Genomic DNA, 16,271 nt, shown 5'->3' on the forward strand with positions numbered 1-16,271 from the left:
CTGCAGGTGTCCTCCCCTCAGACACTGGGCTCTTTCTGCTCCGTCCAGCATCAGCATGCATCACATCAGCCCAGTGCGCTCACCGCCTTACTCATCACACACACACACACACACACACACACACACACACACACACACACTACATCACCGTTCTGTCCGCGCAGCGAGGACGGCGGCAGGATAGCGTGAGTCCAGGGATTTCATCGAGGGCAGGAATGCGGTCATATGACGCACACCAGAGGGTGAAAGTACAGTGGACAGTTTAGCTTTGTGTCTGCACATAAACGAGACGTATTGATGCTCAATAGGACGTTTTATAAACAGAGCCGGTGGCCCATCGCTGATGATCGTAGCGCGTTTGGAGCCTGAATCAATGAGCAGGCTGGTGCGGCTGTAACCCTGATTATAAAAAGACGGTGCTGAGTCAGAACCCGTCTGATATCATAACATATTATGGGATAGATCTGGTTTATTACAACCCAGACGGGTTGTAAACAAAACCTCTGTGTCGAGGAGGGAGACCTCAGGGAACACTGGAGTCATTCCATAATCGGTGTTGTAATGTAACGAAGTACAAATACCTTGTTACTATACTTTTTCAGGTATCTGTACTTCACTTCGTTATTTATATTTTTATGGAAACTTTCACTAATTTCCCCCTAAGCATCTTCGTTACTCATTACCACAAAATAAAATCAGAAGAAATGTGTTATATATCATTATATATAATCGTATATATTATCGTTATATCATTATAGCAATATTACATTGCGCAATATTATATGTAATATTCTAAAAGGTGACTTTAACTTCTAGCAAATTACATTTACTTAAGTACAATTTTGAGGTACTTGTAGTTTACTTAAATATTTCCATTGTATGCTACTTTATGATTCTACTTCACTACATCTGAGAAGGAAATATTGTACTTTTACTTCATTACACTTACTTTTTTACACATAAAACATATAATATGCTTATATGATAAGATGTCGTAGTATACTACTACTTTACCCAGTATTATACAAGGTATCTAATTGGCTCCACATTGATGAACTACAACATATTTTGGATTTGCACCTTGTGTTGTCTCTTGGTAGTCATTTTGTGTCGTCTGTGGTTGTTTTGTGTCTATTTTCAGTCATTTGGCGTGTCTTTGTGCACATTTTGTGTCTATTTGTAGTCATTAAGCTTGTGTTTTGGTCGTTTTGCATCACTGTAGTCATTTTGAATAGTTTGTAGCCTCTAGTCTGGGCTATTTCTGTCAAATAAAATCTTTTAAGTCCAAAATAATTGTAAATTTGCTCATTTTATCTTCAAATCTGATTCTGAAAGTGCCAAGGCTTTAGGTGGTGAGCATTAACAGAAACTTATGTGCACATGAGTGTGTGTTGTGGACTTTTGCGTGTGCGTTATGTGACGTGCATGTGGGGCTTCACAGGCCACCTTTGTTTCCTCAAATAAAGTATTAGTAGTATCTGGGGCCGAGAACTGCACGGGTAGTCTCTGCAGGTTGAAAACCTAAAAACATGTACTTGTGTGTGAGAGCACATAAACATGCACACACAGGTTTTCATTTCCTGCACCCCTCTCCCTCCGTAGCCTAATTTTCCATCATAAACTCCCGTCGTCTGCGTGCCCTGGTTCACTGATCCCCCGGGGGTATCCCATGATTCCTTGAGGCCATGAGGACTCAGCGAGGGACGGTTCAGTCTTTAAAACGCTGCATTGGCCGACATCAACTAGCAGCTTGTTCACAATCCTTGTGAGTGTGTGACTCAGAACATATTTATGTCAAATGAAACTGGCTCTCAGTTCTTGATGAGTCATGCTCCGACAATGAAGAGAGTTACCCCAAATCCCAGCCAGGGGTTTGAATTGTTCTTGAGGTCTGATTTTAGCTTCCTGCGTTACGTTGGACCCTAATCACTCGCCATAAGTAGATTTGTACTTGTATTTAATTCATTTTTTTATGCTAACACATGTTAGTGATTCAGTGAGCTTGTCTGGTTTCAGTTTCCACAAGTTTGCAGAGTTCAGATCTGAAATTCTCTCAAAAACTATTAAATTAATTAAAATACATGTTGGTGAAACATGTTCTTGTTTGTCAGCTGACTGTGATGATACAGCATGAAATACATTTTTGTTTTTAGACTTCTGTATGATGAAAAAAATACAACTGCATTTTACAGACGGCCGGATGAAGTTACATTATTTAAAACCTCAGAAGTATTCTGCAGTCATGTACGGATTATGAGACAATTGGTACTTGGGCATCTAGACACGTAAGAGTGTCTACATAGGAACAAGACACTCAAACTCAAAGAGTCCTAAAGAGTCTACTTTTAGTTATTTTGCATCTATTTTTTATCGTTTTACTTTTCTACGTAGTCTTTTTGTGTCTCTTTGTAATAACTTTGGGTCTGTTTGTGGTCATTTTGCATCTATTTTTAGTCGTTTTTTTTCTCCTATTGGTCATATTGTGGTTGTTTTGCATCTCCTGTAGTCGTCAAAATGTGTCCAGACAAGAGTTCATATATTCAGTTTACTGCACAAAATCCTCACATTTGAAAAGCTTCTTCTTCTTAGCGACCTACAACCTAGAAAATCTTTACGATGCACTTTTTAGATCTTGGTGGTGTTTAACTATATTTTAACCGGATGAAGGATTTTAGTCATCGGACGTCTGGATCTGAAGTTATCAGAGAAACAAGCTGAGCAAACGTTAGAGACAGCTTAACTTGCAGCCGCTCCTCCGTCGAAGAAACACTGATTTTAAACATGAGACTGCTTTATTCAGTGTTTTTACCGGTTTTTACTAGCGGGTGCGTCTTGTTTTGGAGAGGAGGATAAAAACCTCCTGAACGATGAACACTAAAGGTATCCTAACAGGGAGAAGCTGACTGCAATAAAGACTACAACTCCCATGATTCCAAGCTGCTTCACGACTCCGTCTTTTGTTATCGTTTTGATTGAGGGACCCCTAGAGGCAGAAAAAATAGTGTGTTTAAAATGTGCTACAGAGTAAGTCTTACTTAAGACAAACTACACATATGTATATTATTAAAGTTGCGATAATCTGTGGCTTTTGATCTGTCAATCCAGATAACTCCACAGCTGTAAAGGCAGCCTGCTACATCCTGATTGGAGTCGGGGCTTTCTCCATGTTCATGGGCTTCCTCGGCTGCGTGGGCGCCATCTATGAGATCCGCTGTCTGCTTGGCCTGGTGAGTGACAGTTTGTATGAACATAACGTATGTACGTAGCTACGTCCTGATCATTCAGACAGGATGATGAACAACGCAGCTGTGGTACAAGTGGAGGATGTAGCTATACTGTGGAAATATAATACTTGGACTTAAAGCAGTTATTCCCAACAGGGGGACTTCTGCAGTTGCCAGGTGGGTACGTGGAAAGATTGTAGAGCAGCTCAACTAATTTGAAGAAATAGAAATTAGGATTTGATAAAAAGAATATATCCATGTATTAACATGAAGTCAACTGTAACTACTGAACACCACAGTCATATAAGCGTGTGTGAAAACTAGTTAGCATCGAGCACAGAAGTTGATTAATTATGGTAGAAATAACTAGCTTAAAGTTATGACTAAACGGTTCAAATGATTAAAAGTAATGGAGAAATGGTTCAAATAGTTAACAGTTAAAATAGTAAGCTAGCTAACGGTTGAAATAGTTAGCTAACGGTTGAAATAGTTAGCTAACGGTTGAAATAGTTAGCTAACGGTTGAAACCTAGCTAACCTGTTAAGCTAAAAGTAAGGGCTTAAAATAATGTTAATTGATAAATGGTTGAAAAATTCAGCTTCACTTTAAGTAGTGATCGCTGACTAAACCAACCTAAATATTGACAGTTCAATTGTATGAAATATAATAATATTAACTTTTATTTTAATTAATAGTGTTATATATTGGAACATACATTGGGAATTGATGAAGGGGTTGCAAGTTCATCTGACCCTATCTGGGGGTTCCTCAGACCAAAAAGGTTGGGAACTCCTGTCCTAAAGGACCAACAACAGCTACTCCATTGGGTGTTAAAGGATACAAAAACATTCAACAATACAAAATACTATCTTGGTACTTTACTTTCTCCCTTGTATGCTACGTTATTTTTTGGGGTTTGTGAAAGCGGTCCTGAACCTCTGAATAAACATACTGCATATAGCTTCATGGTGTTTGCAAGCTCAACATATATGTATTTATTTTTTCCTCATATTTCAGGTTTATTGCTCTCAACAGTTGTCTTTTCTGATCTTTTTACGTTGTTTTACCTTGTTACCTGTTCTGCTTTATTTTGTTGCTAGTCTTTTTGCTTGTGCTGTGTCTTGCACTGCTTGTCTTTCTTGTTTAGCCTAGTACTTGTTGTATGTAAAGGCCCCATGTTGTAAAAAGTGAAATATGCACACAGTCCGTATTCAGAAACTGTGCCTTTTAAACGAGTCGTCAGGACTTCTGTACAATTGTTATGTCATAACTATACTATATAAAAGGTAGAAAGTGCCACTACAGTGCCGTTAGTTATTCCCTGGCTGCAATGACGGTGCAAAGACTCAAAGACCACAGATGTAGAAGAGCCGGAAACGCTGACCAATCAGAGCAGACTGGGCTTTTTAAGGAGGGTTTCTTAAAGAAATAGATGCTAAAACAGAGCATTTCAGACAGATGATGAAAACAGGTATATTCAGACAGACAGGATGAGAAAAATAAAGAGTTTTTTAAACATTAAAGCATGTAAACATATAAGTAAACCCAAAATATAAGTATGAACCTGAAAATGAGCACCATATGGGACATTTAAAAAAGCCTTTTTGACATCGAGGCCAGGGGACTACAGATTAAAAATAGCCTTTTGGCTAATTCTGGCGTTTTTAACCCATCTATAATCAAGTGTTTTATTAATTTACAATTTCCCCTTGTTAAATAAACTGAATTGAATTGAACACTCAGTGCAGTTACAGATGTGTCTAACATCTGTTGTGTCCCTCCTCAGTACTTCAGCTGCCTCCTGCTGATCCTTCTCGCTCAGGTAGCAGCCGGCGCTGTCATCTTCTTCCAGAAGGATGTGGTGAGTGATGTCTTCATTACCTGTTTGGTTAGTCTCACTTCGACAGGTGATTGCGACAAAAGGAATGTGGAGGTTTGCAACAAACCTTTGTCCTCCGTTTGGTTGTGGTCACACCTGTGATGTGTCATAACAAGCAGAACTATGTGCTTGAACAGAAAAACAACAACTTGTGCTATTAATATAAATTAATTACCCTTCCAACAAGTATACAGCTACATCCGAGAGAACAGCGTCTGATGATAAGGAGACATATGGTCAATGTGACACCAGCAGCCTGAAATTAAAACGGACAGCTATTAGTGCTGCGTCGCCCTCTGGTGTTCGAGTCTGAATCATTTTACAGATAAACGGGAAGAGAAGCAGAAAGAGTGTCAAAGGAGCTTCTCTTCTAACACAAAATTTGATTGTGTGTTTTATTTGTTTTGGCTTTAAGGAGAGGAAATAATACTGAGGGAATCACCGATCCTGCTTTTGGTTTTAAAAGTCAAAATCAAAAGCTCAATTGCGATCAATTTTTGATTTTTAAATCTAAATCGTGACACCCTCTCAGGGTTTTTCCTGACTCAGAATGGGGTTTGGGAGATTGGGGGATTGGGGGAGGTCCATGTACAGTAAAAGACAAAGGGTCTGTGTTACCTTATTTGATAGAAATCTATACATTTTCCTGTTATTTCTGACAATTTGATAAACAGAAATGTATATTATGCTTTGACTAAATAAAACCCCTATTAACAAAACTGGTTAAATCATAACCACTGGGAGAGTCGGCTACAGCCTGACTGTGAAGATGAAACTGAGATCAGCTCTCAGATTCAACTTTATTTTCTGCTTGTTGAACGGTTGTTTGGTAAACAAACGCATTCAGAGAATCTCAATTCTTAGAATTTGGGCGAAGGTGATTTTTTTCTTTGGGGCTGGCTAAAACCTCTTTGGGGTGGGCGCCAAAAATTCCTCTATGCAGGAAAAACCCTAACTCCTATTTATAACCAATAACGTATATATATATATATATATATATATATAATATAATATAATGCAACTATTTATTGAACTTTACAGCTTCTACCTCCTTTAAAGAGAATGGGACACCAACAACCAAATGTTGATGCACTTGTCTCTTGCATATCTTTTAACAACACATACTAATAATAATAATATTAAACTTTATTTCTATAGCATTTTTCTTAACCCTTGTGTTATCTTCCGTTCGACCACTCACTTGTCGTCCTCCCGGTCAAAACTGAAAATCAACCCTTTTTCTGACGTTTAAGTCTTTTTGACAGTTTTGGCGCTTTTTTCAATGTTTTTGGCACCTTTTTACATGTAACGCTTCTTTTCACTACCATGTATGAACACCACTAATACCAACTTATTACCACTAGTTTTACACTTATTTTTGGATTCATGCTCAATAAATGTAATTTATAGGAAATTATACTTAGTTCTTGAGTTAAAAAAGCAGAAATTATGAATAATTTGACTAATATTAAAGGAGGGATAATCACATATATGTCAACGTTCAGTCGGAATACTGTTTCGAAACGTTTCATTTTTTTTTTTTTCAAATGCTGAAAAATTCAATAAAACACCCTAAAATTCAATGAAAGTAGAGATCCAATCTTTTGTTTACTTGTGAAGCCGTTGTATGGAATCATCCGTGTTATTTTTGGGTTTCAAAATTAGGTAGTTAAAAAGAAACCCATATTTCTGATATAGAAATTTAGAAAACGGGTCAAATTTGACCCAGAGACAACACAAAGGTTAACAAGGTTACAAAGTGCTTTCCAGAAAAACAGCAAATAAAACCAAGAACGATACAGCCAACAACAATGAAGTAAAATACAAAAAAACAGAGGACGAGTTACAACTGAGCATGACGGCTCATTTCGCTGTAAAGAACCAGCGCTATCGATGATTTAACTGACAGAAAGACCAACTAATCGGTTCATGTGCAAGTGAAGTGTGTCCTGTTTGCCTCTCTGAATGTGTCAATGAGTTATTTTTTACATTACGTACATTGTTACTGTAAGAGGAGTTTGTGCACTCTTTCGTCTTCAGGTCAAACGCACACGTAGACGTTTATATGGACGCTCCAGTGATTAACTGCAATGCGAACCATCTGTGTTTCCCAGAGAGAGGACTTTATGCTGCGTTCACATCACATGAGTTGCTGTAATTACCAGTGTCCAACTCTTAAGTACCATTTATGTCAACATGCGAGTTGTAATTACGAGTTGAAAACAGAGAGCTTTGACAAAAATACGGAAGTGTAATGTGATGTAAACAAATGGACGCCTCACGTAGCCAAAGTGTATATATAGTGTCATTTTGTAAATGCAAACTCAGCCATTAACGTGTAAATCTCTCCAGTTACTTCTTTCCACCCTACATGACTTTAATACAACATTACAAATATTATATCTTTTAGGGCTGCAACAACAATATCTGTGGATTATTTTCTCAGTTGATGTCAGGAAATGGTGAACATTTCTGAGAAGTTCAGTTCAGATTTCTATTGTCCCGCAAGAGGGAATTATGTTTTGCATCACAGTAAAAACACACTGAGACAATTGAAGACATTGAAAGTGTCGTATTCTGAATAAAACAAAGGGTGGATGATAAAAGCAATGAAAGGTGCAACACAAAAGCTTAAAAAAGAATCTTTAAAGCAGTTAAACTGCAATAATTGTTGCATTTCTGTCGATCAATGAATCATTTTAGCTCTGTAGTCTTTTAAAATATATATATATATATATATATATATATATATATATATATATATATATATATATATATAGTAACATTTTACTTAACACTGTTGAATGATTGACGAGGCTCTGTGAGAGGAATTAACAACACAGACCTACAGGCTTATAGTTTCTCACACACACACATCTACAAATACAATATTAATGATGTGCACTTTCATGATTTGTTCAAGCAAATGAGAGCAAGAAAACCTCAGACTTGGACCAGAAGTTTGAGTTTGTCCTCACTGACCCACATTTCCAGATGCATAAATCATCTGAACAGAATGAAATGCAACAAAAAGGAGGAATTCAGTCATTCAGAGTGCAGACAGATTTCTGTTTATTGTATCTGAACATTTGTTGGAGGCTCTTAAGACTTCTTTTCAGCCACCATGCGTCTCTGCCAAATGGTCGTTAAAGGAAAAACCGCTATTTGAAAAAGAAAAAAAAGGAGTAAATCTGCTTTTCCAGAACGTGCTGGTAGTGAGTGTCTCAACATACTTAGAGAAACGATTTAGCAACAATTACACTCAGGTTTCCTGCGTCTGGTCTCCAGCGATTTGGATCAGTTCATCCGTTAAACGTGCTGCTGTGTTCGGCTCCTGATTATAATGTTTCTGGATATCTTACAAATCTGATTTCACAGATCTGGATGCCAAATTCTGCACAGCGAGAATCCGTAGCTCACGTTGGAGTTTGCAAACCAAAGTCATGAAAAAGAAATGTGATTATTGAGGAATGCAAGTGGAACATGGCTCTGATTATACAACTTTAATATCATTAAGAAGAGTCCCTCTTTGTTAAGGAACATTGAGGATTTTGTTAAAACGAATTAACTTCCTACTTTTAAATGTTTTTGTGTCTAAGTGACTGATGGAACAACAATCTTTGAAATTGGCCCAGTATTGAGCGAGACCGCTGCCAACAAGCTGTAATGTAATGTTACTATAATTGTACGCAAACAAGAACCCCCGCCAGGCTGGAAAAAATAATAATGCAATGCTAAAAATAACGCCAAATATCTTTTCCCCAATACTTATTCTGCAGTGATGCAACACCATGGGCCCTATCTTGCACCCGGCGCAGGTCAGCACAAAGCCCGACGCAAGTGTCTTGACGCAGTTGTCAGTTTCCCGTCCAGCGCCCACGTCATTTAAATAGCAAATGCAGCTGCGCCCATCTGTGCACCCATGGGCGTGCTGTTCTTACAGGGAGGTGTCTTCAGGTGCATTCTGGGCGTGTTGCTATCTTGAGGCAGTGGAAAATGATCGCGCCATTGACCAACACAAACCTGGTCTAAAGTCAGTAACGCAGCATTTCATTGTTATTTTAACAGAGCATTAGTAAAATGCGCCTAGGCTCGTGCACAGCGCGCGCACACTATGCTTGTTACACACACACAGGGACGCACAGCAGCACACACACATGCAGAAGATTACAAATAAAAATATTACGGTGCAAATCCTCCATCATAATAGCAATGCGCCAAGGTCCAACCGCGCCTGGCTTTTAAAGGGAATGGGAGATGACACTCTGATTGGTTTATTGTATGTTACGCCCAAAACACACCTCTGATTAATGAAGACACTAAGTACAACCCTTTTTGAACCATGCACCCGGCGCACGGACCCTTTTTTCCGCCGTCAAACTATCAAAAGTGGATTTGGACACGCCCTAAACGCACCTGCGCCAGGCGCTTCACGCCGTGTAGTTAAAATAGGGCCCCATGAGTCCATGAACAAAGCAACTGTCAGTGGTTAGTTCAGAGACGGTTTAGAACCGAGACGCCCCAACTCAGAGTAGTTTCCTGTATCTGTGTCCCATGGGCTCCACCACGGCCACGCCTCTTTAGGAGACTAGCAGCAAGTCCGTGTGTATAGAGCAGTTTTGATGGTGTCTCATGTTATAATGCTCCATGACATTTTATCTGTTACACAGTGAATATTGAACTTCAGCTAAACTTTTGAGAAAAGTTGCCATTCAAATTGCAATCGTAATAACCGGCAGGCCCGAAGGCAGTAAAACGCCACGTCAGGCAAGTAAATATAACAACCCACTGGCCCGTTTCGACCATCATCGTATCATAATCATTTGATGTGACTGTGCCGTTGGCAAATCAAGAGTTGAGTTGGCGCTTGATGCTTTTGTCGTTTTCTTTTTTTTTTTTGACTTTTTTTTACACTTTGATGCGTTCAACATTTGACTTTTTTTTCTCTACATTTTTTTACGTGTTTTATTACGCATTTTTTCTCAAAGTTTTACATTTTTTTTACACTGATTTCCCCTGTTTTTCAAACTTTGTTTATGACATTTTTCCCAGGAAAAAAATGAATGTAAATTGGCAGTAAAAATGATCTATGAGCAAGTAGAATTTTTTTTTTTTTAACTTGCCTGACCGGACAAGTGAAAAAGAACCTCAGCGTTAAACCCTGAATTAGGACAGAATTTGGTGGCTTTAGCCCCACTCGCCCGGGCAGCAGTCAACCCAGGGGAACCTTTTTAATTTTTGTCCACTAAAAGTTCTGTTGTTGCCGCTGACAGGCTCAGATTATTATTCTAAGTGTCTGACAACATTTTGGAAAGTATCCCTACAGAGATAGACCTGTTTGGTAAAGAGTGAGATCATTTTTGTTTAACATGAAACAGCCCACATTGCTGAATCTGTATTTTGCATCACAAGATGATAGGTTGAATATTAAGTATGCACGCTTTCAACATATTCTCCAGATGTGAGTCCCAATGGTATAAAAGAGTATGTTAACTTTGTGTTGGGAGAGTAACTGTTTTGTGCATGAGCTGTGTATATGAGCTATGTATCTGAATAAAGCTGCATCTAATCTGAAGACATCTGAATTGGTCATCTTTGAAGTCTCCTCAATCCATTTCCAGATATCACAAGACTTCAAAACCACAAAACTGTTTTCTTTCAGTTGAATGAAGAGATGTCCAAAATCGTCAGCAAAGTTCTGGACAACTACCCCGGCAACAACTCGACCACGGAGCAGGCCTGGGACTTCATCCAGAGGAATGTGAGTTGGAAGAACTGATGTGGAGTCAGATTCATGACTCAGAATGCTCTTTTTTTTTTTTTTTAATCTTACCTTTTATGTTCAAAATGCAAAGTGCTTTTATATAATTACAGATGAATACAAACCTGAAGTAAACACCTCACACTGGAGTTTTCCTGTTGAAACAAAGACAGATCTGCTGCACACGTGCCTCGACAAACTTCTGCTAATTAATAAGCGTGATGCATGAGAAAAATCCTTTATAATTAGTAAAGTAACTTAGTACCACACACTGTAGCAAAAATATCAAAAGCAAACAGAAGAAAATGTATTATCAGGGCTCGGGGCACGTTTTGACCAACAAAATCAATCGCAGCAGGGTTGTGTGGCAATTGTGGTAGTGTAGTGTCACTTAAATGGCCCATTTGTGTGACTTCCTGTTGTGTTATTTACCCCCCCCCACCCAATGTAGCACAATTAGGCTTTATATTTCACAGTTATTGTTTTCCGTTTATAGAGCTCAACGTTTCCCGAAAAGTGAGTGAGAAAGAAAAGAGGTGGAGCGAAGGTGCTGTGTTGTTGCAGGAAACAGTCAGCTGTTCCACTAACTCCCGGGCAGTTCAGTGCTTGTGTTTGGTGTTTCAAAACTTTCTCGTGGCAGCGATAGAGGCAGTGATGTTTCCTGTTTCCTGTAAGCGACTCTCACACCACCTCAAAACACTCTGACAAGTCTGATCTCCGGTTACATGACTGGCCACCGCAGGGTGACGTCGGGTTGCGTTTCTCCAATAGATGAATCTGTCTCAACTTTTCCCCCCAGGCCGCTGCAGTTTTTCACACTACCCCCATTTAAAATGAATGGGTAGACCTGCGTTTTCACCGTCTGACGACCGACGAAGTCAGTGTGAATGCACGCTAAGATGGAGCTGATTATCACTTTTGTCTGTTTGTCTCTGTCTGTCTGTCTGTGTGTCTATGTATCTGTCTGTCTGTCTGTCTGTCTTGTGTCTGTCTGTCTGTAGATGGAGTGCTGTGGGTGGACTGGCCGTCTGGACTGGAACGGTAACATGGTGATCGTCAACAGCTCCCAGCTGCTGTTTCCCTGCTCCTGCCAGAACATCTCGCTTGCCTCCGGGAACTTCTCCGACAGCGGATTCTGTGAGGCTCAGACGCCCGACTGGCCCGTTTACGACGTGGTAAACAGTTTTTTCTGTCATTATTATATTTACTGGTTTCTTTCCTTTCACTTGGCTGAGTTCCTCATTCATTCATTCATTCTGCTGTGCTGTTTTGGATGAATCTCCTTCAGGGTTGTGCTGCCAGCGTGGAGAGCTGGCTCGTCACCAACATCGGGGTCGTCCTGGGTATCTGCCTCGGAGTGGCTGTGATTGAGGTACAGCTTCATTCATAAAACAAAATGTCTAGTTTTAACTGTTGAGTAAAGTAGTACTAAGTTATTTAGGCTCCAGTGAAAGCTGTCAATCAAACATCGGCGCCAGACCAAGCCTACATTTACACTACTACCTTTTGGTTTTTAAGCGGCGTTTGGAGCCAAAAAACGATCAACGTGCACAGAAGAGTTTTAGCTCCAGTAGCTGAACTAACCTCTGAACTAACACGCCAGTGGTGTAGTCTACGTGTTACGCAGGTATACGCAGTATACCCACTAAGAAAGCTCCAGGATTTCCATATACCCACTTAAAAATGCACAATGACACGTAACAACATACTTTCTATTATATTTTTGATATATGTTGAATTGTCTGTGTTTTTCTTCTTCACATAGGCTAAATAAAGGGATTTCCACTGTAAATTGGTGCATAAAAGTGTATCAGAATACAGGAAATGCTCAAAACTTCCCTGGGGGAGGACACCCAGACCCCCACTATGATATGCCCCCCCTCCCCCAAAGGCAGATTCTGGCCAATATACAGTACAGTATACCCACTACAATACATTAGACTACACCACTGTAACACGCCCAAACGCATATTACATGACCATTGGCGTATACTGGGCATGCTTGTGCCGGTGTTGACAGGAAGCAGCATGTATACTCCGTCCGGTTGGTGGTAGTTGACCTGGTAGTAGCTTATAATAGCTACATTATGTCGTGTTATGGCCCGGCAGAGAATATTGGCAGTTATGGGCTGCTTGTGGACACACACACACACACACACACACACACACACACACACACACACACACACACATACACACACATACACACACATACCGGGAACACAGGCTTTCTCGCAGGATATCGATACATTTTGACAAAAAATGAATTTGAATGTTAACACCCCTCACACACACACACACACACACACACACACACCTTTACCCCCCTCACACACAAACGGACGCTCCTATTGTTTTATGGGTATGAGTTAAATCCCAGGTCTAATTTGACCCGCTAACACAAAAAATGTCTGCAGCTTTCTAACACATTACAAGGGTTAAAGAAAGGCAGCGTCAAAAAGAAAGGTCTTCAGCCTTGATTTAAAAGGGCGTTTAGTGTTTTAAGCCCCCAATGTCGTCTTCCAGGCAGCGCTGCATGGAAGGCACTAGGATTAGGCAAAGAGTATAGAAGTACCAGTATAGAACGAGTATAGAACGTCCATTGCAAGCTGCAGCTCGGTCATGGGTGCGTTAAGTTCTAAAGAGTGCAGCTCCGCCATCTTGGACTGAACGCAACACAACTTTCTATTGAGTTTCGCCCCTTGGTACTTCTATACTCTTTGGATTAGATTAGGGTTAGGTGCCTTGAAGTCGACGGTGGGGGCTTAAAACACCATCGAGCATTTAAAAGAACTGCGAGTTGTGGCGGACCTGCAGTTTTCTGGGAGTTTGTTTCAGATACAAGGCGACAAATGCGGCAGAAAACACCGACTGGGAGTCTATCTGACGTTACTCTAGCAACTGAAACTTTAAAAACTAACTGAAACTAAACTGAAATGAAATCCAAAAATCAAACTATCTGAAAATTGAACGCTATGATAACCATGGTTACGTGAAGTTGTTGTTGAGAGAATGTTTTGAAGATATAAATCGTATTGATCGGGTCTCTGTGTTGTCTGACAGCTGCTGGGGATGATCTTGTCCATCTGCATGTGCAAAAACATTCACACGGAGGATTACACCAAAGTGCCAAAGTACTGAGGAAGTTAACGCTTTGAACTGAACACAAACAGAACGACAACGAGAGGAAACCGTCAAATAATGCTTTTTTTTGTTTGTTTTTTTATCCTGAATTTGGTGAAAATGTAAAATAATGTGTTTGCTTTGTATTTTTTTTTGGATTCTTCTTCTTTTGAGGCACTTCTATCTTTTTGTTTTTGTCAGTCCAGGTTATCTTTGGAGCACTTTAGATATTATTTTGGATGAGAGAGCGATGCTGAAAACGTTTATGTTAGAGGAACCTGTTGGAGAAATGATGGATGAGGCTGCCCGCATGTGTCGCTGGTTTCTCTGCAAGTTATCGCTTTCTTGGTTTCAGTTTTCCCTAAAAAATCTGAATAGGAATCATGTTTATTGTCTGTGAGGAAGGAAGCAAAAGCTAAGGTTTACGTGACGTAACTGATTTGGACAACTGGAAAGATCCACCTCGTGTTTGTGTGGTGTGTTTTGATTTTAAATTTTTTTATACACCAGCGTTTTGAGTTATTGTGAAATGTTTGTAGTACTTTGTATATAATTTTAGTCATCATTTCTGTGAATTTTTATCCATAAAAGTCTGCAATTGTTTTCTTTAGCAGCTGGTTTTTAAGTCGGTTGTTTTGTTTTTCATGTTTTCCTCATTTTTGAATTTTTCTTGGAAATAATAGAAATAATGAAAATAATACTAAAGAGGAACATTTGATACTCGTTTTCCAAAAGTATCACTCCCAGTTTACAATTGTCTTCGACGAAAAGTAAAAACACAACTTTTAAGTTCATATTTTAGCCACTTTAATGTAAAAACAAACAAACACGGCGTTCTAGGAGTGAAATGTTTCTTTTTGAAATATGTGAACTTGAAATTATTTTGGCGTAGAAGAAATATTTTTTGGGAGATTCATCTTGGAAATTTCTTTATACAGAAACATTTAAAATTCATTTCATGTACAATTTTTTTTTTTTTTAATTTTTTTAACTTTCAACCAAGATGTGTTGTTTTTATAATGTACAAATCCACCATCTTGTTTACCCTTTTTTATGTACAGTCTATATGAAAAACATCTCATTAACCGTTATAATAATAGTTTCTAAGACGGGAAGTATGTTTGTAACTAGATTACAAAGTGTGTACTCACAACATTCAGTCTTTCTTTTTGCCAATAAACTCATTACAGGAGCTTGTTGCTTGTTTTTCCTCCACTTCCTTAAAGTCGTAAAGCCACAATCAATCATTTTATTTCAAGTCACAATCTCAAAGATCTTGTTTCGGTCTCTTTGGCGTAGTTCTCCTATGGCGACGATCTGTCATCAGAGGTGGAAAGTAACAAATTACAATTACTCACATTTCTGTAATTGAGTAGTTGTTTTTGTGTACTTTTACTTTTTTTGGGGCATTTTCAGCCTTTATTTTTATATAAGACATGAAAGGGGAGAGAGAGGGGAAATGACATGCAGCAAAGGGCCGCAGGTCAGAGTCGAACCTGCGGCCGCTGCGTTGAGGAGTAAACCTCTATATATGGGTGTGCGCTCTACCAACTGAGCTATCCGGGCACCCTGAGTACTTTTACTTTTTAGTAAGTAAAGTAGTTTTTAAAAATCTGTACTTTTACGTAAGTATGTTTTGTTTGAAGTATTGTACTTTGCTACATTTTAAATCACATCCGTTACGGAGTGCAGAATGGGCTCTGTCTAACCCCTCCCCCTGCTCTCGGGGCTCCGTCTAACCCCTCCCCCTGCTCTCGGGGCTCCGTCTAACCCCTCCCCCTGCTCTCGGGGCTCCGTCTAACCCCTCCCCCTGTCCTCGGGGCTCCGTTTAACCCCTCCCCCTGCTCTCGGGGCTCCGTCTAACCCATAGACAGTAAAATAATGGACAAAGCGACGCCATAGACTTCGACGGAGACCAGTGAAGTCAATTAGAAGGACTTTTCCGGTGATGGCTGAGCGTTACTAAGCAGCCTCCAACTGAGCTTGAAGACGTAGATGTGACGTGAGCAACCTGTCTGAAAGTTGGAAGTCTTCTGGTAGCTGTGCCAAGAGAAATCTTGGCACTTCACATTGGCGCGCGGCAGGTCGGCTGCGACGATTGTAAAAAGGCCATGAGAGCAGAGTGGAGAATGTACCGACATTTTACTTCTCGTTCACCGGTAAGCAAACACCTAATATTATCATACTGGATGTTTAAAACAAACATGACTACTGTTAGCAATGCGGCGCATTGAGCTCATGTTCTAACACTGAGGGTAGAGTTCGCTCAGCGGGGGCAAAGAGG

At 39.7% G+C, this 16,271-nt stretch overlaps 1 protein-coding gene across 1 annotated transcript in view; it reads left to right on the forward strand.

Annotated features, from left to right (window-relative positions):
- The window catches only part of LOC144520984 (CD82 antigen-like), a 35,657-nt gene extending 20,478 nt beyond the window's left edge, over positions 1–15,179 (forward strand). Inside the window, exons 4-9 of the mRNA XM_078255134.1 lie at positions 3,106–3,227; positions 5,011–5,085; positions 10,766–10,864; positions 11,866–12,039; positions 12,153–12,236; positions 13,928–15,179. Coding sequence (XP_078111260.1) covers positions 3,106–3,227; positions 5,011–5,085; positions 10,766–10,864; positions 11,866–12,039; positions 12,153–12,236; positions 13,928–14,005 — 632 coding nt within the window. The 3' untranslated portion in view covers positions 14,006–15,179. The remainder of the gene's footprint in view (positions 1–3,105; positions 3,228–5,010; positions 5,086–10,765; positions 10,865–11,865; positions 12,040–12,152; positions 12,237–13,927) is intronic.
- The last annotated feature ends 1,092 nt before the right edge of the window (positions 15,180–16,271 follow it).

The sequence above is a fragment of the Sander vitreus genome, chromosome 1 (genome assembly GCF_031162955.1).
Source record: "Sander vitreus isolate 19-12246 chromosome 1, sanVit1, whole genome shotgun sequence".
NCBI lineage: Eukaryota > Metazoa > Chordata > Actinopteri > Perciformes > Percidae > Sander > Sander vitreus.